Source organism: Sturnira hondurensis, unplaced genomic scaffold (assembly GCF_014824575.4).
Source record: "Sturnira hondurensis isolate 20B ecotype Veracruz unplaced genomic scaffold, ASM1482457v3 Scaffold0004474, whole genome shotgun sequence".
NCBI classification, from domain to species: domain Eukaryota; kingdom Metazoa; phylum Chordata; class Mammalia; order Chiroptera; family Phyllostomidae; genus Sturnira; species Sturnira hondurensis.
Window position 1 is genome coordinate 13,896,890 of NW_028077105.1, and position 22,137 is coordinate 13,919,026.

At 38.9% G+C, this 22,137-nt stretch overlaps 1 protein-coding gene across 1 annotated transcript; it reads right to left on the minus strand.

The window, feature by feature from the left end:
* Positions 1-4,449: 4,449 nt before the first annotated feature.
* SMPDL3A (sphingomyelin phosphodiesterase acid like 3A) lies at positions 4,450-20,058 on the minus strand. The gene is made up of 8 exons (XM_037045834.1): positions 19,871-20,058; positions 15,422-15,635; positions 14,151-14,295; positions 9,771-9,867; positions 8,837-9,006; positions 8,180-8,360; positions 6,723-6,847; positions 4,450-5,058 (listed from the first exon to the last, which is right to left on the minus strand). Exons 1-8 carry the CDS (start codon positions 19,980-19,982, stop codon positions 4,738-4,740), a joined length of 1,365 nt encoding a protein of 454 aa, XP_036901729.1. The 5' UTR covers positions 19,983-20,058; the 3' UTR covers positions 4,450-4,737.
* Positions 20,059-22,137: the final 2,079 nt, after the last annotated feature.

Below are 22,137 nucleotides of genomic sequence, written 5' to 3' on the forward strand. Positions count from 1 at the left end.
AATATCTAACCAGCTTCTATTGGCCATCCTGAAGTATATATTAAATGACTTTTTATACATGATAAAAAAAAAAACACCCTACATAACTCTTGTCATTGTCCCAAGCACAATTCCATTGCCACCTGAGTAATCTGAGAGTAAATGCTTCTCAAACACATGCATAAAAAAGGATTTTGTAAGTATCCTACATGCATCTCAAAAAAGGTCATGGAAATAATAACACTGCCTGACAGACTAATCAGAATATCATTTTTCTATATTGTGATAACCATTTCCATGTTTATATAAATACATGGTTTTAGACAAAGCAATAATTTTAGTATTTTTCTATCACATTCCCCACATATTGGAGACTTCTTCAGACATCTTTGTAATATAATTATCAGTTTTTCTGACACTTGTTTCATGACATGAGAGCCCCCACTAATTAGTTCTCTGGGAATGGAGTACATTGTAATGAAGGTAACTTCATTAAATTTTTTAATTGTTATTTCAGTTTTAATTATGTGTAATGTGGCCCAAAGGCAAACAGTGTTCCTAATAAACTGTACACACACACACACACACACACACACGTGTGTGTGTGTGTGTGTGTGTGTGTGTGCCAAGCTGAGCTCCACGGGGTCAGGAATCTCCGTTCACTACTGCACCCCTAGCACCTAGAACAGTGCCTGGAACATTGAAGGATCTTCATACATTTTTGTGGAAAGAATGGTGACACCCAAAACCCAGTGGTGGTGGCTCATTTTTTTATAAACTGAATGCTCCCCAGAGCAACACAGAAAAAGTGCGAGATCATTTTCCATGTTCTGTACTCGAGTCCATTTCCCATCTAATCCACTCTGCTCACTTTGGGCCTCCAATGACGTTAAACAGCATTACTATTCATAAGTTTGACAAAATGCTGGGTCCCAAACCTGGACTGTGAACTTTACATTTTCACTTAATTCCCATGACAACGTTATTAATCAGGTAATGCCATCTCATTTAATAGATGAAGGAAACTGAATTAGAGAGTGAGTACCTTAACTGTATTGAAATGAGTAAAGGAGCTGAAACAGGTCTCACGCTTATCTCTAAACCCCACTTCCCTGTTCAGGACCAAATCCTTCTGCTGCTGCTTCCAAAATATATCACCCCCGGGGGCTACTTCCCTCCACTGCCAGCGCCTCAGCCCACCTGCAGTCCCCTCTCAGTTGCATTCCTCTACCCCACCCCCCAATGTCTCTGTGCTTTCACTGTGAATCATTCCCCGTGGAAGAGCCTAAATGTCCAACTTCCAGAGTTGGATATCTTGGATCTCTATGCCCCCTTACAAAGAGTGAAGATATTATGTGTGTTATAAAAAAATGTATGAAGAAAAGCAGAGAAAACATCTATATAGCCACTGACTGATTTAGAAACTAACACTTAACTAATACATTTAAATCTCCTTTTTCTCTCTCCCTTATTAACTTCCACATTCACTGTCCTCTAACACTCTTGTATTTGATATTTATTTTGCTAGCATACTTCTGCTTTGTCTACCACATATCTCTACTTTGGGCTACCACTACATACACAGCTCCTTGGTCTCCTACACATATCTCCATTTCCGCATTTTTAAAGTTTAATATAAATGCTATTACATTGCATTTGTCCTTTGGCAATGTGTTTTTCACGCATTAACATGCTCATGGCATTTATTCATGTTAATTTCACTTCTGTATAGTAGTCCACCTGCTGAATAAACAATATTTCATTTATCCATTCTCGTGCTGATACATATTTAAGTGGTTTACAGGTATACCATTGTTATTAATTGTACAAAAGTGCTGCCAAAGGTTATTTCTATACATGATTCTTGCTGTGTAATTTTGGGAGTGTACTCTTAGGAATAGTCTTAAGATTAAAGAGCTAAGCAAAAGAGAATTTCATCTTCAACTTACATTGTAGAATTGACCCAATGTAGTTATTTGCAATGGTTCAGTTCAGTCAGAGGAAGGGGAAGACTATCTTCCCCCACAACTTTATCTGATGGTATTAACAATGAAAGCAAGTCTCCGAGATGGTATTTAGCAAACAGTCATATTACTTACACTGTATGCCAATGAAGTTCCATCTTTTCTTCTTTTACCATAAAGTTCATTGCATAGAAGAATCACTCAAGGCAGGTGTGACAATATGTGTTTTCATTTGACTTGGAGTTGACTCCTTATTTTTTTAATTTTATTTTTAATTAAAGTTTATATTGAATATATTTTGTATTAATATCAGGGGTACAACATAGCAGTTAGACAATAATATACAAAGTGTCCCCCCTCAACATATTTCCAGTACCTACCTGGCATCACACATACTTATTACACTCTTAATGACTCTATTCTCTGTGCTGTACTTTACATCCCCGTGACTATTTTGTAACTACTTTACTTCCTAAGCCTTTCACCTTTTTTACTTGGTCCCCTAAGCCCTCTCCCCTCTGGCAATTATCAACCAGTTCTCTGTATCTATGAGTCTGTTTCAATTATGTTTGTTTATTTTGTTCTTTAGATTCCACAAGTGAAATCACAGTATTTGTCATTCCCTGACTGACTTATTCAGATGCGGCAATATCTGAGAGGCAGGATTCAACTTACCTTTTAAGAGTCTGGAGTAACAGAATTTTCTCAGGGGTCTGGACACGAGATCGATGGTATCCTAGGACTAGGCGTCACTAGGAGGGCTGCTGAATTTACTCAGATTTTTCTCCCATCACACAAGATGGGAGATGACTGTTCAATTTATTTTTAGTAGAATAAATAGAAAGATTCACTTAAATAGATATTTCCTAGTACATATATGCAGGTATGCTTTGTCTTCAAATCTCTCTACCCACCTAAACCGGTGGTTATTATTAAGGCCTCTGGCCAATTTCCCTCACCTTTACTCTCCATGCTCCCTACCAGTGTGGGCTAAATGTTGCAAGAAAACCAGTTCGAAAGTGTCTGTTTAAATGATCTAAACAAAATGTGTTTTATAAATTTGCCAAATCCCTATTAATAAATGGAGGCAAATCAAGACGACGTTTACTATGAACATAAAAAAACATTTTTTTCCATAATTAAACATAATCTGAAATAAAACACAATAAATAATTGTAACAGCTCTGACTATAGAATTAAAAAACTAACGTAACTACTGATAACATACCTAAATATTACTGGTACTTTAAGATCATTTATTTGTATTTTAAGGTAAAAGTAAACTGAATATAAAAAGGTAGCATTAAAATATTATATTGTAGAATAATGTGGGAAGGGCTCTAAATGTTCACTACCCAAGTCCCCCCAAAATGTAGAAATTTCCTCCACAATAAGCCCAAGCTTGCTCACTTTCAGTTATGGGGCTCATTGTCTAGGTCAGCTCACGTCACCTTTGGCTTTCACCAATTCTCCTTGGATGGCACAACCTGTTTTCTTAAAACATTTGCCCATTGAGTGTAAGAATATATAACTATATGATGCAGCATTGGACAATACTAACTTTAAATATAATTGCAGGTAGGAAAATTTCTAAATAATATGATTATTTTATAATAAGTCTTTGATTTGTTTCAGTATTCTCATGTCCAAATCATTCTCATATATTTTTAAATGTAAAACAAAATGTTAAAATGTTTACCTAATGAATGATGATAGTTTCTTAGATACAATATTTTCATTTGAAAATACATACTCACCCCTCTGGAAATTAAGACAATTTGATTTTATTATGATGAGATCTTACATCTACAAGTCATTTTTTATACTAAATCAAAGTAGTCTAAAGGATAAGGAATTCCACTCTCCTTACTGATTAACCCGAAGCTGCTGATTGTATGTCTCATCCAGCAAACCCATGTATGGGGTATACAATCATCTCCTCCCCTACATCTCTCAGCCTTGTCTCCTTTCTTCTACTCCAATTCTCCCACTTAGACTGGAAACAAGCAACAGCTTAAGAGAAGCTGTTGAGAAGCAAACAACTACGGAAGAACCCTAAAAACAAACCCACCAAAGGAAAGTCCGTTTTTAGCTGCCCTCAGAATATCGTGATGAAGAAAATGCCACCACTGCATCCCTGTGTGCTTCTTAGAGAAATATACACACCTCTCACTTCATTTCAACAATCATTTACCAAGTTTCTGACATTGGACTAGGACCTCAGGCCTCGTGCTAGTACTGCAGTTACAGCAAGAACAGCTTGTGACATTCTCTCCTTAAAAGTCAGCACTACTAAAATGTGCAGACAGACAGCACCTGCCAGGGATATGTCACGGAATCAGACGCTAACGAGACAATGGTGTTTTCCCGAGAGGAGACAGGGCATGTCAACAGTGTTAACTCCATTTACATATGAGATTGAGATATATTAAGAACCAGTCATCACACTTAGGAAGAAGTTATTTGCTTTAATGTAAAAATGGCAATTTTTGCCATTACATTGCTTTAATGTAATGGCAAAATGGCAAGGGCATAAATTAAATATAATTATATAAACTGGAAGATAGAAAATTAACATCCAGACATCATTCTAGTAATTTACGTTTAAATATATTCAATGTAATACAAATTTAGAATATTGAAAATATCTACATTTGAACATCATAAAAAAGAAAACAAAGAAAGGAATTGTTTGCCCACTCAGTAACTCAGGAAGATTTATGTAACAATTTCCACAAACTGATCTCAGACATAAAACAATGTTACATTTTCTATGAACACAAGTTGTGAAATACTATAAACTGTGCCTTATGTAATAATATTGTTTGAGGCAATCTTCATAGGAATTATGATCAAGAGCCATAATTGCACAAATTTGAAAGGCCTTACATTTCTCATCGCAAATTTCACTGCTGTCATAACTGACAAAGAAGTAATTATAGTATTTTATAAATTTCTTACTGTCTAGGGTTGCAAATTCCTTAGCTAATCCATACAAACTTTTTGGCTGCAGATCTTCAATGTCATAAGCCTGGGTCAGGATATATTCCAGCTTCCAGTTGGACTCTCCCTTGAGATTAGCATCTGTCAGGTTCAAGTAATACTGCAACATGTCCTATAGTCAAAAACAGTGAGAAAGTCTGGTTCATTTTAGGCCCCGCAAAGTATTGCACAGCCAGAAGAGTCCTTACTAGGACAGATGTGATGTTCTTAATTTAAAGTTGAAGTCATTAAAAAAGGTAAGAATTCGTTTTTTTAAAAAAGAGTCCCAAAAGATCTACTTTACTTTCTTCATCTTAAAAAGAATGAAATAATATAATATAATATAAAGTAATCTAAATTATATAGAGATGTACAAAGTAAAAAGCCTTCAATTCACAAACCTCAGAAGTAGCCAACACTAATAATGTGCATGTCAGTGGTGCACTGGGGGCTGCTGGTAACCGGATCACAAGAGCCTACCACCAGATTTTCAGGAATCTTGTGAGTTGGTGGATGTGACTCCGGCAGCTTGAAACTGGCCAGGATGGGAGTATTTACACTGGGGAACTTGGCAAACACTAAAATCAAAGTGCTTTTTCTCCCCCAGTGAGCAGGTTGTTAAACATTTACCAGCACTCTGGCACATGTGTGGTATTCTAGACTTTGTGGCCAAAATAAATATTTAGAATATATATGCCTATTTCCTATTTTTGTTTCTTTTTAAAAAAATGAAGTTATACTATGCAAACTGTTTTATGCTTTCAAAAATTATTGAGTACTACATCAGGGACATTGTTTTATGTCAGCATACACACGTACATGTGTGTGTCTGTGTGTCTGTGAGTACTACATCAGGGACATTGTTTTATGTCAGCATACACACGTACATGTGTGTGTCTGTGTGTCTGTGTGTGTGTATCTAAGGTTCAGATCCAAAAATAGGCAACTAACAGTTGTAAGACAATTCCTTTGAACTAGTTTATTTGTCAATAGTTTTATTTCCTCATTTAATCTAATGTTTATTGATTAAGTTAGATTTCCCCTACCCTACCTACCTCCTTCATACAAACCTGCTCTAAGAAATAAAAGAGTTACCTCCCATAGAATTTATCTAGGAAAAAATAAAGCAGTTATATCAATGGAGACTTTGAGAAGTTCTTTCCCCATTATATTTGTGGAAAGAACTACTCCCTGTAAGCTAGAAGCCCAGTCTTTCAATGTTAAATGCGTCTAAAGCAGAGTCATGTACAAGCTCCAGAGAACTTTTACAGCAAAAACAAATGTTCAACTCAACTTATATTTTTTACAAAAATTTTTTTGCCAACATTTATTGAGAACTTACCATGGACCAAGCACAGAGAAACAGACTCAGACAGAGAAGTCAGGTGATACAGCCCATGAGAAAGTGTGGGGTCAGAACCTACACTCACCTTCACAGTTATGTTCTAAGGAAGAGTAGCTAATAATAAATATGGCTTAGTGAAATATTTCAACAGGTACACAAGTCCACAGATAGGACACGACCTAATGAAAACTGCATCTAATGAAATGTGAAGCCTGTAGAAGAGACATTTTAGAAAAACAGCCTACCAAAGGCTGACTGCATAAGCCCACACCTGGAAAGGGCTGACACTCCAAATGTATATTTAAGAAAAGAAAGACATTGTAAAACTTGAACAAATATAGCTCACCTAGCTATGCTGACAACACTGAACTGAAGTAATGAAAAACATTCAACTACCATGAAAACTACAAATGCATAAGTGTTGGGTTAGTTCTAAAATTGTACCAACTTACCAATAATTTATAATCAAGAGGATCATACTGAAATAGTCTGATACCAGGGTTGTTGGTCTGTTTTTGTAAAGCACCCTTCACTGGGGTAACAGCAGGAGCCACAAACACAGAATTTATTGGATTTCCTGGACAAAACATGTGCACATAAAAATAGTTTTTTACAAGTTGAGTTTCTTATTAAAAATATGAACAAGTTCCAGATTAAGAGATTAACAGACATAACCGCCAATGATATATGTTCCTTAATGGATCCTGACCTGAAACAACTATAAAAAAGCACTTTTGAGAAATTAGGGACATTTTTATTATAGATTAGTATTACATGAGAGCAAAGACTTATCACTGATTTTGTTCCATAAGTTAATGATATAAAGACTATGTAAGTTACTCATGTATTTAACCATGCAGACAGAACCATGGAGGGCTGAAACATCTGACCTTAAGATTCACGTTCAGATACTTCAGGAAAAAAAAAACTAAAAAATGGATAGGTAAACAAATGTGGCAAAATCTTGATAGATATTAAATATAAAGATGGTACACGTTTTTTAAAAATCATTCTCTCTGCTGATTTTTATGATAAAAAAAAACAAGTTCTTACAAAAGTACACACAATAAAAACCCAGAACTAGTTTGCGCCATACCTCTGCCTCAGATGATATTCCAATCATTACATAATAAAAATTTGATTACAGTGCCACCATATTTTATACATATTGTAGAACTAAATTTCTTTCCGAGTAACAAAGCTATCAAGTTCTGAAAAATGATCATTTTTACCAAGTTCACTCATTCTAGATGTAAGAGGTACAGCATTTCAAAAATGTTACCCAATTACTGAAAAGAAAAAAAAATGTATTGCTTTTTCTCTCGGCTGGCTGCTGCAAAGTCAGAACTCCTGTTAACTCAGGTTTCTGTCCTCATGCAGGAATCATTTTTAAAAATACATGATTGTTTTGTCTGATGCTGGAGTTTCTTCTATTTTTTTCTTTTAATGATGAGTAGATGACAATGTCTATAAGCACTTAAAAGTAAGAACTCATTATGTTTTCCTTTAAATCAACAGTAAACCTTATGCGTTGGTTTTTAAATTAGGGGAACTAAAATAAGTCATCTCAAAAACGACTTGAGTTTAGCAGGTAAACATCAAACAGCAATAATTCTCTAAATGTGACGGTGCAAAAGAAAATTTGAGTGAGCTGAGGGTTTCAGGGGATTTTTGTGTTGCGGTGTTGGCAATCGAATATCAGCGGCCCTGTGGGGCGCACGGGAAAAACCCGACTCCAGGCCCTACTCTGGTTTGACCACTCACCATTCCATTACGGATGGTGACTAAGTACGATCTGGTGCTGGCAGGTCGATTTAATGGAACATTTAATTTAAAATTACCAGAGATCTGCTGCTATGCTCTAGCATCTTTAATCGGGGAGACACAAACAAAATGTCATATTACCTACCTTTTTTATCTGAAAGAACCATAATGCTGTCTCTGTGAGTGTGTCCATAAAATTGTCCTGCAATGATATTGCTGTATCTTCTGAAAATGTCTACCAGTTTCTCATTGTAGCACGCTCTCATGGCCGTAGTGCCTGTGGCGTAGGGCAGGTACCCCACCGGGACGTGCGCTATGATGTACACCTGGGGGCAGAAGCACGGGAGGACAGCAAAAGATCTTTTTTGCACATTTGTCATCACATTTGTTATGACAAAATGACTTTTAGATACTCAAGATTAATACTATATTGATTAAAATTTGGAAAGCAAGTATACCATCCCTCCCGTTTATTATCAAGATAAAATTAGAAACATACTAATCTCACTACATTTGCACTTGCCTCATTTAAAATACACTGTTGATGATATGTAACTGGGACATAGGTTACAATTTTTTCAATATCAACCTTTTTTTATAGCCACTGATGTCAATTAATCCTCAAAACATTAAAAACAAACAAAATAAAATAACAACAGAAATAAATCATAATGTGTTTCATATGAAAATATCTTCAAATTATAACACATTTATTAATATCTGACCCTCACCCTCAAGTTTAATAAATTCAGAAATTTAGCCCTCTGTTTATCCCCTGGTGATTTTGGTCTATGAAATCTACCTTCTCCTTATTTTGCTGAGAGGTATTCAGTGTATTTTCTAGCCATTCAAACTGATTTGCTGGGTCACTCCTATTCAAGGTCACAATATCTGGGCCATAGTACAAGTTTGTGTTTAGACTGATGATCCTAAGGTTGAGATTAGTTGAAACTTTCTGTGAATAAAAGCCACCTATAAAAACAAATTTAAACACATTTTAGAAAAACACACACAGATATGCAGTCACTGTGAAAGCAAATTCTTAATTAAAGTTTACAAGCCAGTCAGGACGGTCATGGTCACTTCTCATTGTTTCCTTCGTACACACATAGGCAGCCATTAGCCAAAAATCAGGTTTCACAAACACTTGCTGAAAACCTGCCCTGTGCCAGGTGCAGCGCTGGCCCTTCCACACACAGAGCTAGCAAGAGTGGGTTCCAATGTTCAGATGAAAATAAGGTTAAATATATTGACACTAAGCAATGAGGTACTGAATTTTGTAAAAGAAAAAGTATTATATAAACTTCTATTTTGTACAATTGGGGAAGTAAAGGTGAGAATTATTGTGAAATACAAAATCCAAAGAGTGAGAACACACACGGGTCTTGCCAGAGACGACTGAAGAAATGGCAGGCAAGCCAGGGCTGCTACAATCTCTGTACGGAGGAGGCTTAGAGGCACAACCCCACTGACACCAGCAACCCAGTAGTGACAGAACACCCCAGAATCTGCTGTCAAAACTAGCCACTGAGATGGCCTTGCTCTCTTTGTCCCGGGCCAACTCACGGTCCATGCCTCTCTCTCCTCAGCTTTCAAACATGACTCGCAGCCTCCAGAAAACCTGGGTACAGAGGCTTCTCCAGGATGGGCACATTCAAACAAACAATAAGGATCTAAGTCTAAACAATGTGAACAAAAATAGAAGCAAAACAGAGAGGAGTAGATCTCTCCCTTACCTTTCCTTAAAGTCTGAATGGCTTCCTCATCTAGCCACGGTTTCCAGAGGTTTGCTACTGCGTTGTACACCTTGCTGGTGAATGAAGGAAGCTGATCCTGGCCACAGACAAAACAATGCACCAATGAAATTCTAAATTAAACCTTGCTTGAGTGCTTACCACTAAGTTACACATCTGACAATGAAAAGATGAACACCTCTCTGGTTAGACTTAATCCTCGAGGAATTTATAACTGCGTTGGGGAGACAGGGACAAACTACCGTCAGTCACCTGTAACACAGTGCACTAGGTGCCAATGCAGAGATTCTGGGGGTACAGCAGCAAGAATAATCAAGCCTGGTCTGAAGAGTCGGTGTGAAGAGAGAATACAGCATTGGAACCGGGCCTTGACTAATCATTCGTCAAGTTGAGAGAAAAAGGGATCAAACAGAGGAGAGCAAATCCCTAATGACTTCACTATATGCAGAACTTAAAAAAACAAAACAAAAAACAAATGAACAAAACAATACGGAAACAGACTCCCAGGCACAGAGAACAAACGGAGGATGGCCAGAGAGAAAGGACAGAAGAGGTGAAAGGGAACAAGAGGTACAAAGTCCCCATGACAAAATCAGTGGGTTCACAGAGATGGGAAGAACGGCGTAGGGAACACCACCAACAATATCACGATAGTCTCATACAGTGTCAGATGGTTACGAGACTTATCACAGTGACCAATTCGTTAGGTACAGAAATGTCAAATCACTGTTATATCCCCGAAAATCATATAATGTTGTATATTGTCTATATTTTCTTAAAAAGGCAAAAACAATGATTGACACAAAGACAGTGCTATATATACCTACAGAGAAGAGAACTCGTTTTAGTGAGACCAGGGCACAAAACGGATGTGAAAATGAGCTCCTTAAAGAGACACAGAGGCAGCTTTCGGCCTGACCAAATGCAGGGTCTAGTATAGCATGTGGAAGGAATGGAGAAAATTAGATTAAGTCCTCTGACATGTTAATACTAGTATAAAGCTACTTAACTTCTTAAAGGTTTATAACAACAAAAATTTGACTTGAAGAAGTGTCTTATGTCAACCTAAATTTTATCAGCATGTTTTGACTTTCGATAGTATACTAGAAGTACAAAGCATTTATTTTAGTATCGTAAAGTATATTTTATCATTCTATTTTGTCATATTACAATAAAGTATGGTGATGTAAGTTCTAGGGAAATAAAAAACAAAACTTTAAGAAAGTAGAAACTAAATAAAAACCTAGAAATCATTTGCAAAATTGGATAATTGCTCCAACTTAAAGAATGACAATAAAAAACTGATGCCTTTGTATTCACTATCATCATTTCCTTCTGTGTATCAGTGATAGAGACCTGTTTCTTAAAGGGGTGTCCCTGTCAGCATTAATTAAAATGCTTAGGTATATTTCAAGATGACCCAAGTCACATGAGTTCTTAATGCACAGGCCTAATGCATGATGAAAGTATAAATACATTCAGAGTAAGTAATAACCAAATGGCTTGTTTTAACAAACTAATTATCCACAGCATATTCAGCTTCTGTTAGAGATTAGAGCCATGTATCTGAAAATTACACAATGGCTTAGGCCAACCTACATTCTGATTAAAAATTGGTTATCATCATCACCATCATCGCCACCACCAAAAAACCTACAGTTTTAGCCATTTCTTTACTTTGAGATGGAAGCTAACATACTGATATGGTCATGAGGAGTCTCAGATATATATACATATATCTGTCTCACTCTACACTTTTCTCTCTATTTTAAATATGTGAAATATCAGCACCACAGAAGTTAGGTGATTTGACCAGGGAGAACTGGTCAGTTGCAGAGCTGGGTCTAAATCCCAGGTCTTGGCACCATCGCACTTATGTCTAAGTATCTATTTCACCACATTGCCATCTCAGTCCTTTTAGGCTATGACATGACCACTGCCAAGAAATGAAGTATACAGTGGGACCCACCCAAAAGTTTCATGGCCCTAGCCTTACCAGTTTAGGGGTAAATGAGGACCCTGGCTCAATCTACATTCTGGGAGGCAACTGGAAGGAATCCCTGGGCTGCCCATACTAATATCAGCTTCTGATGGAATGCGTGGAGGCATGCATCTGTGTACACATGCTTATGTAGCTGTTTACGTACAAATTTATGGGGTTTTAATGGAAATTACACTTTTCATCTCTATTTGTCACTAACATTCACAAGAATTCAACCTCCGGTATCAATCTCCAGTAAAATTGTTGTGGGCCTTTCATCTTATATTTAACATTCGTGAAATAGTATGTGGAGTGGAAGGTGCTATAACATGCGGTGCTATGTTGACAAATACTGTTGTCACCACGCTATTGACAATAACATGTGGGAAGGACGGGCATAGAATAATAGAAAGATTTTCAGACATAAAGTCCTAAGGTAGAAAAATAGTAAAATAAATTAAGGTACACAGGCTGTGCAATTTACTTTAGTTGCTCCTACAATAAGGTATAGTATAGAAGTTGGATAATAGCAACATTTTTGAATTATTGTAAGATGTGATATTATGATTTCATAAAAAGAAGACAGAGATAAAAGTAAAGAGAAAAAATTCCTCAAAGGAGTTAGAGAAAATGTATCATATGCCACAGCTTAATACCATAACCACCACTACTCCACTTACCGAGGGCTTGCTCTGTGCCAGGTAGGAAGCTACGCCCTTTTCATACAGTGTAACGAATTCTCACAAAAACTTTGCAAGGATGGCATTATTACTCTCATTTAGAAATGAATGACCTATGGATCAGGGACATTAAGTGAAATACCCAAGTTGGTCATGCTGTTATAAGCAAGGTGGGATAAGGATTTAAATTCTAGTAGACGTGACTCTAAATCCCACTTTTCCACTGTACCAGTCTGTCACCTAAAGCACATAAAAGCAACGTGTGTACAACCACTGGCTCCTGGAGATGGTTCATTCCCCAAGCCTCTGCACTGTGTGGTCTAACTTCTCAGTGGTAACAGCGGTTGACCACTGGTTGAAAGGCCAACGCAAAAAGACTCATGTACTGTTCATCTAAGACTGAGGCCAATGCCAAGAAATCACTTGAAACTTAAGGTCATCCGAAAGCACAACTTTTCAAAATCACTGTACTCAGTTTAGATTAACTAATACAATGAAAACTCTCATGATGCATCCTTTTGATGTGAGATGGAAAAGATATTCTAAGCAAAAGAAACATACAGACAAAGAGAGGCATGAAAGTAAACATCATGTATGAGATGTGAGTATATCAGTCTGGCAAGAGCAAGGGATGCGTAAAAGGATGTTGGTCTAATTGCACACAAAAGATCCAGGGTGTGGGCTCTGCCCATGAGTAACAGTGAGCACCTGAACAAGCAACTTAACACTTCTAGGCCTCAGTTTTCTCATCTACAAAATGAAGAGTAGATCTAGACCACAGTCAGCAAACTTCTACAAAGAGCAAATTAACAAATAGTTTAGGCTTGTGAGCAATATAGTCTCTGTCACAACTATTCTACTCTGCCATTGGTGCAAAAGAAGCTATAGACAATACAGAACAGCGATAGCTGTGTTTCATTAAGACTTTATTTACAAAAACAAGTGGCAGCCCATTTGGACAATTGCCTGTAGTTTGCCAACCTCTGAATTAAAAAATAATCTTTAAGATTTCTTGAATCTGCACAAACCTAAGATTCTACACTACTATGACAAGACCTGAAACTAAGGCTGGTCTCCAGTTCTTATGCACAGGTTGCTTAACAAGCAGCTGCTCTGAAAAGTTGAAGCTCAGGCTGTTTCAGGCATTTAATATTCTGAACACAGTCTCTGCCTTGTATCACATCTCAATTACTCAATAAATAAATTTGACTTGAACGTGAACCTCCCTCTTTTTGTTCTTATGATAGTTGCTATGTTTTTAAAGTTTTCAATCACAATCTATCTTAGATCAGGGTGTGGAGAGCTTTGTATGCCTCATTGCAATTCTGAAAAATGTGAACATTTGTCAACATCAACTTATCTTGCTAGCTTTATCATGGAAATGCAAACAAATAACAAAATTACTCAAAAGAAAGGAGAAATTAAGAAAGATTACAAAGGAAAACAAAAATTAATAGTCCACAAATTAGGTCATGTGCTCCCAAAACTCACTCTGGATATAACATTTTGTGACTTATTAAGAGTCCCTTTAACATCCTCAAAACACCAGTCTTGCCTTCCTGGATGGCTGGCATTAAGAACACACTCTGCCTCGATGGGCCCCACTCCCACACCTTATAGCAGCTAGTTACTGTCATAATTTTGACATGACTGATGGGAAAAAATCATTTAAGCACTTTTGGAAGGTGAGGTCAAATTTACCTGTGGCCAATAATCATGATTACCCAGTGCAGGGAAAACCTGGAGGTCCGGGAAGAGACTCTGGACAGTGGTCGTCATATTAGCAATCACGGTTATGACCGTGTCTGTTGAGAGTTCATGGACCGGAACATGAGGTGGGCTATCCCTGAAAATGAGAAAGAATCATAGAGAACAAAATCAGTTTCTACTAAAAGTCACCAGACTGACGTGTGATGCGTTTCCAGGCACTGTCATTGCAGACCTCCACCACAAAGCAATAAACTGTTCTTCATTTACCTATCCCCCACAAAGAATCTTATTTTAAAAATTTGTGTAATTAAAAAAGATAAACTAGACATCTCATTCTATTTTACCACCTGACTGCATATTTACACGAGATAAAATTTTTGGAAAATTAAAAGCACAGATCCCAGAGTCAAAATGCCCGGATTCAAATTCCAGCTCTGTGACACAGTTAGAAGTTCACACAGCTGGCTGTGTATATTTGGATGAGTTACTTAGATGCCTTCATTTACTCATCTGTAAAATGGGGATAGTAATATTTAATGTAAAGATTAAATTAGTTACAATGTATAAATTAATGGAAATAGTGTCATAGTCACTCTTTTGGGTATAGAAAATATATGCCTCTTCACTCTATCATAATGGATGAAATTATTTAATTATACTATCAAAGGATGCTGTTTATGAAATTGCTATCACAGTTTAACTACACTGTTGCACTTGTTCTTATTATTACATCAAGACTTCTATCACATTAATAAATGTTTCAAGACACCGATGCAAGTCTGCTCTTTATGGATTCATGTCTTAGTTAACATAAATCTATTTATGTTAGGTTTTTCTAGAGCATGTATTCTAGAAGAAATACCAAAATTCTAAAATTTTTCTTATCTCTAATGATGTTGATTAATTTGATCTAGCATTTTTTAAACGCAAATGATTTTTAAAACATAATTAACTTATGGAATTCATCATTTTAATGAAGCTTAAGACACTATAGCCCTGGCTGGTGTAGCTCAGTGGATTGAGCACGGGCCTGCGAACCAGATGATCGCGGTTCGATTCCCAGTCAGGGCACATTGCCTGGGTTGCAGGCAGGTTCCTTGCAGGCCAACTCCCAGCAGGGGACGCACGAAAGGCAACCATACATCGATGTTTCTCTCCCTCTCCTTCCCCTCTAAAGATAAATAAATAAATAAAATCTTTTTTTAAAAAAAGACACTATAGATAAATACTGAGTAACTCATGGTACTTACATAATAACTTACCCTGTCCATATCATGAAAGATACTTCTTGTCCTGAGTTTTTTATAAAATCAAATGCTGACAAAATAAGGTGATATGGAGAATCACACATCACATCTCCGAAAGGGCCAGGATTGGAGGCATTTGTGCCTTTGGATGAAGCACACACTTTGGTGCGGTCATCTGTGATGTGGTAAGTAGGGTCCAAGTGCAAGTCAGTCACATGCCAAAACTGTCCTGTTGATGAGAACAGAAAATGGTATTAAATCTACTTCTTTGTTTGGTGTTCCTACACAAATATTTACAGGAGGATGACAGATAGTTGCACTTCACTGTGGTGGAAGAAAGCCTTAGTAATTTATATTGCTAGAGGACCTGGGGCTTAATACAAGCCTTCCCTATGAGAAGATGAGAATTCCAAGGAAGAATGTACTAGAATGTACTACTTCAGTGTGTCAGAAATGAGGAACTCTGAGACAGCATGACCGCCTAACAAGACTCTATAACAAACACAAGTTGCCTAATGAAATACATGAAGATGTTCTTCTGGGAGGTCAATAATAATATTATATTGTGTTTTAATAGCATGTTTGCTTCCTTCCAGAATTTAAGATTTTATAATTTATTTACCTGCTTCTCATAGAAAAGTTGATGTAGAAATATGATGTGGTTTGTTAAGGTTACACAGCGAATAGATTGCAGAACCAGAAACTAAACCTCCTATGTTGTTTAAAACCTTGCCTCTCAACATTGATGGAGGAGAAAAAAACTTTAAGACTAGTTTTAAGCCTAAAACTATACATACCAGCAGTTCTTGAAAGTTTTTTAATAGAAGAATATCTTCTATTATATATTTGTACACCAGAAGCATGGGACTAACAAGTAGAATGCAAACTTTTATCTACACAAAGACGAAAAAAGCTAATTATGTTTGTAAGCAAACACTAGAATAAAATCCAAAGCTGAGATAATAAAGTAAAGTATTGAAAACTGTTCATTTGTTAAGATAGAGAAGGTAAGTTAGATTTGGGTTGTTTCTTCACAACATTGCTGTGATTTTGCAACACGTTTAAGTTCACCACTAAGAAGTGGTAAACAAAAGATCCAGAAGTAGACAGAAAATAGTCTTTATGGTCAAGTACTTGGTGTTCAATCTTCATTTCAAAGCATTTGCTAAGAGTGATTTATTTTATTCTATAATACAGAAAATGCTCCAACTTTTATTTTCAGCTTAGACATCTTTATCCGACACACACACTGGAGTTGGCAAATAGCTCAGAATCATCCTGGAGGCTGTCCTTCCTTGACATACAAATATGTAGTGCATCTCATTTTGGTGTAAACATGCATTATTAGTAAAACGTTAAGGTATAATAAACTGTACACAGAACAGCATAGTGCTGTGGTTAAAAGTGCAGACTCCACAGTCAGACCACCTGACTTTGAACCCAAGCTCAATTTACTAATCTAGTAGTTGAAATCCTGCAACAACCCTACAGTAACCCTACTATATGAGGATTCAGTGGCTTAGGAGAAATAAAGCTCTTAGAAGGTGCCTGGCATCAAGTAAGGTCAGCATTAGTTGTCCTACTATTATCTAATAACCCTAAGCCTGAATTTGAGATTAAACTTCCTCATTTCCAAGGAATAATTAAAATGTTATTGAGTATTTACTATACATTTAGTACTGTTTTTTATGCCTTACTTGCATAAATTCATCACTATGTCCATTTTATATATAAAGAACTGCAACATACAGAGAGCAAGCCCCAATCACATATATCACACACACAAGAGCCAAGACAGGGATTAAGGACACCTGACTCCAGAGGCCACTTTGCTCTTAACCACTGTACGCGCTGCCTCTCTCTGTGTGCTCACTTTCCAATACCCTTCTCTCATTCCCCTCATGGAAAATAGACACTGACAACACCTACAGTAGACACTGTGATGATTAAGGAACATGAGATTATAAATAGACTAAGTTTTTGTAAAGCAAAACTACAAACACATTAAGGACGCATCCCTCTGATACAATTTTGTACCTAGATTTATATATCCCTCACATCTAGAATATGTCTGACCTATAGTAGACCCTCCATGAACATTCTTTAATTAGTCAAAGGCAGGTTCCGGGATTTCCTCAAGATCACATGGTGACTCAGCAACGAAAGCAATTTTGGAACCAGACTAGCAGAACAGTGTTCTTACCACTACATTGTATCACACATTGTATCGCCAGACAGATAAGTGAGGGGTAATTACTCAGACGCTCTGAAGGATGGCTTTAAATAGCAGCCAAGAATGGAGCTCTGACAGGCCCTTAACCTGGAATTCATGAATGATGAACTTCCAGAGGCCACACCTCACACCTCTAAATAAAATTGTATACAAAATGCTCTGTCTGTGTGTTTGTGTCCAAGACCCCAGAGCAGGCCTGTGACAGAGCCCACACTTCAATCCAGAATCTCTTCACTCCAAAAGTTAACAATCCAAAGTTCTTTTCACTATACCACAATTACTTTCTTATTGTGCAGATAATCATTAAAAAGATTTCCACAAATGTATGTGTATATATGTGTTGTCACAATAGCTATCTAAGTGCTCAAGATTATACCAAAAAAGCTTATTTTATTTCATTTTAAGCTTAAAATGTTTAAATTTATCCCAATGAGCCTAGGAAACCATCATTCAGATGCCTGGACATACGGATGTTTCAAATAGGTGCTTTTCGTTTATTTGTTTATGTCAGTTTCTACCAAATAGTCCAGCAGGTCCTGACCTTCTAAATAAAGCTAAAGAGTTGCGGCTAAACACACTGGTGAAGCTTCCCTGGGTTTTTGTCCTCTGACCACCAAAACTTTACAGGACAGGAAACTGACACTGGGAATTTGCACAGGCATGCACACACACAAGCAAGTGAGCAGAGGCCAGTCCTGGTGGGTACTGTAAGGAAATCCAAGCATTTGGGGTTGGAGGAGAGGGAAGATTACATCAAGCACAAAAGTAAAACAACGTATCCAGTAGGAAACTGCTGAGTCAACATGCAAGCTGCTCTTTGTAGTTAACCCTTTCCCTTCTTCTTCCTTAGGTGATTCAACCTTGTCGCTCTCCTAACTAAACACAGAAGTGTGAGTGGAGAGTCACTAGACCCTGGCACATTGTCATTGAGGCCTTCAGCAATCAGATTTTTAAAAAACAAATGGTGAACTTGCCATTGTTTGATGTCTTGCAATCAGGGACATTTTATATTCAAACTGTAAACAGCCACCTAACTAAGACAAGCAGAGCCAGCACACGTAAGTGTTTTGGAACAATTTCTTGTTATGACTGATGGTTGGGAAACCTGATTTACATTTCTTGTTTTCAGCTGCCTGACAGCTGAGTCATAAGAACTTGAGTCTCAAGAGGGGACATTTCTGGAAGAGCATTTCCAAAATCACATGAGAGAGGGAGAGCTACAGAGAGGTTTTGGGACTCAGCACTGTGTTGAGTTTCAGAGACAGCTATGTCCAAAACATAGGACAGAACTCCACCTTTCTAATTTTCCCCCTCCAAATAACAGAGCAATTATTTTAAAGGGGATTTGGGAAGTGTGGGTACCTTGATCCTTGAAACTGAAGGCTCAAGGTGGCATTGTAAAATCTCTCATACATTTATGTTTTCTGGACCAGTGGTTCTCAAACTCCAGCGCCTATTGGAATCACCTGGAGTTTATTAAACGGATTGTTGGGCCCTGATTCTCGCAGTTTTGGATCCAACAGGCCAGGGTTGGAGTTGAAAACCTGCATTTCTAACAAGTTTACGTGATGCCCATGCTGCTGGTCCAGACCACACTTGGAGAACCACCACTGGAACAGGCACTGTGTTAAGTTTTGAGAACCAATGAAATAGGTCGTCGGCAGGGAGCCTAGCTTCCAGATAAGTGAGAAGCAGGCCCCCAACGGTTCTAAGGTGGACTAAGGGGTGGGTAGCGCCCGGGCTGTGACGTACTCTACCTGGGGGAAGAAAAGGCCACCAAACTCAGGAAGCAGGACAGACGATACAAAAGTCCCAGTGACATTTACACCCCCGCGGTGTGGCGGGAAGCCCCCAGCGCCCCCTCAGCTCTGAGCTGATTGAAGACTGTGGGAGACATCCAACTCCCAAGTTTCTTCCCTGCAGGCGTGCAGCTTTTCCTTCCTTTCCTCCGGGAGCAAAACTCCCGGAGACACAAAGGAAACCACTGCCGCGCGCGCGCTCGGAACGCCCCCACCGGCGCGGGCACCTCTCGCGCTGGAGTCCGGATCTGTCCCCTCTCCCCGCGGCGGTGGACTTGGCGCTCTGGCCCTTCTGTCACCCTCGCCCTCACGCTCCCCGCGCTCGGCGAGTGGCTCTGCCCGTCCCGAGCACTTTTCCAGACTTTGCGCGGCCGTTTCCGCCCCAGCGCTCCCAGGCAGCTCGGGGGAGGGAGAGGGTCACAGGTGACTCACCCGCCGCCGGAGCGGGACTCTGGCCGCGGGCGGGCGCCAGGGGCAGTCCGAGGCCGGGGCGACCCTGCCATGCCACCAACAGGCAGCAGAAGAGCGCGTCCAGCAGCGCCATCGCGGGCCGAGGCCACAGCCCGGGGAGACTGGAGCTGTCCTGCGGCCCCACTCGGACTGTCAGGCCCTGGGGCGGGGGAGGAGGCACAAGGCGGGAGGGTGTAGACGCCCAACGGTCACGTGCGAGGGCAGAATGCAGCAACTCGGGTAGCCTGGCCTTCAGCAGCTGTCTAATGATTACTTACTTGCCTTTTTTGCTTCTTAGCGTTATGATTCTCCTAGGAAGGAATGTGTTTGGGCTGGCCCCAGGCGGTCCCTCTTTGCTAAATGCCACCTGGCCCTAAACTGGAGGGCCTTCTCCACGGAAGTGACACAGAGAACCTTGAAGTACCCTGATTTGGAGGAGGTTAGCAGAGTGCCTCTCTGACTGTGGTATCTGAACTGGCATCGTGGGCACTACAGGGGAATTCTAGTTACAAATGAGAGACTCCAGGACAACTGAATCAATCTCGGGTTGGGGCCCAATCCTGTAAGCTTTTACAAGCCTTCAAGGTGCTGCTAAAATGATGTTGATGTTTCAAAACCACTTCTCAATACACTGGGTTTTGGGGTCTTATTTGTTTAAAAAAACAAAATTCAACCAAGTAAACTTGTAAAGCAATTTGGCTTTATTAAGTAATCCGTAAATTAGGCAGCGTCCCTTCTAGCTATAAGGGCTTCGGAGGGAAGATGAAAGAAAGGTTTTTATGGGAAGAAGGGTGGGACTGGTAGGGGACTCCAGAGTTGGACAATTTTAGTTTAAATAGTGGCTAATAAGCTTAGTAATCAATGCGAGTAAAAGCTATTGTTCCGGGAACTAAAGGTATGACCCACCCTGACTCCAGGAGACCACAAATGGCTTCACCTTCACGCGGCTGGAGGACTGCAAGCCATTCAAGACACTATCTGAGCCACTGTGCTCCAGGTGAGATGACCACCGCCTAGGGCCCCAGGGCCAGATACTGCTGGGCTTTTTTAAATCCAATTAACTTTTCCCTGAATTCCGAACCCCCTGCTTACACTTTGTTCTCCTTATAAAAGAGGTCATTTTAAAATGGAATTTAAGAAGGTCGCTTGGGTATGAACCTGCCAATCTTCTCAGATTGCCAGCCATCTGAATAAAGTGCCCATAAAGATTCATCCCTGTCTCTGCTTATTGGGTTTGGTATGTGACAAGCAGCATGAACGCCAGTTTTGGGTTTTGTTTTGTTTTGTTTCCCTTCAGTTTCAGGACAAGGGAACTATTAACAGAAGAAAATAAAAATGTATTTTTAGAGCAACAATTCTGTGGTGGTGGGGCAGCAATGGGATTGCCTCTTCTTTCTATGCGGAGTGAGGCAGAGAAAGCCCACGTAAACAATCTTCCATTTTTAAACTTTGTCTTCTCATGGCACACATAAACTAATGACTAAAATGCTGCAGCACACCAAAAAATATATCTCTGCCTATCTGACAAAAAATTAGGTATAATTCGGATTCATTCACACCAGATGGCTCTTGGTGTGTTGGTGGTTGTCACATTTTCATTTGACAATCTAAGGGGAAACAGGTCAGTGCCCCTGACTAAGTAGTCAGGTGTTGCCTGTTCTAAAACTTCCCATGCATAGCAGTGTGCCCCTTGCAGTACATCAGTTGAAAGTTGTTGAATTACCTCATTGGTGTATACAGAGAAAATTCAGACTGGTTCATTAAGATTGTATTTCTGGGAGAGACTGAAACAGCAGTGGGTCAGGTACTAAATCTAGGTTTGGTATCATGAGATTTAGCACAAGTGAAGCCATTTGGGGCCTATGGTTTTTCTGTTTAACAGTTTGTTTTTAACAACTGAATTAGAACAATGTCTCAGAACCATGTTTTATGCATTCCAGGGATGCATGAAAATCATAGAGCTGGTTTATTTTACTCTTCCACGGAATTTTTGAAGATACTGTTTAGAAGAGAATCACAGACCCAAAATGACATCTTTCGGGGAGCTCACTTTAGATGCAATATGGCTCCAGCAGCGGAGGCATCTGGGCAATGTTGGACCTTCTGATTAACTCTCTGTAGCCTCAGGCTTGGCTGACTACTCAGAAAACTAGAATGCCACCCAGAAATAAATATTGTGCCCCCAGGAAGGAGCTCAGTGAATGTACAGAGTGTGATAACTGCCTGTTTTTAAATCAAGAATGCATTGC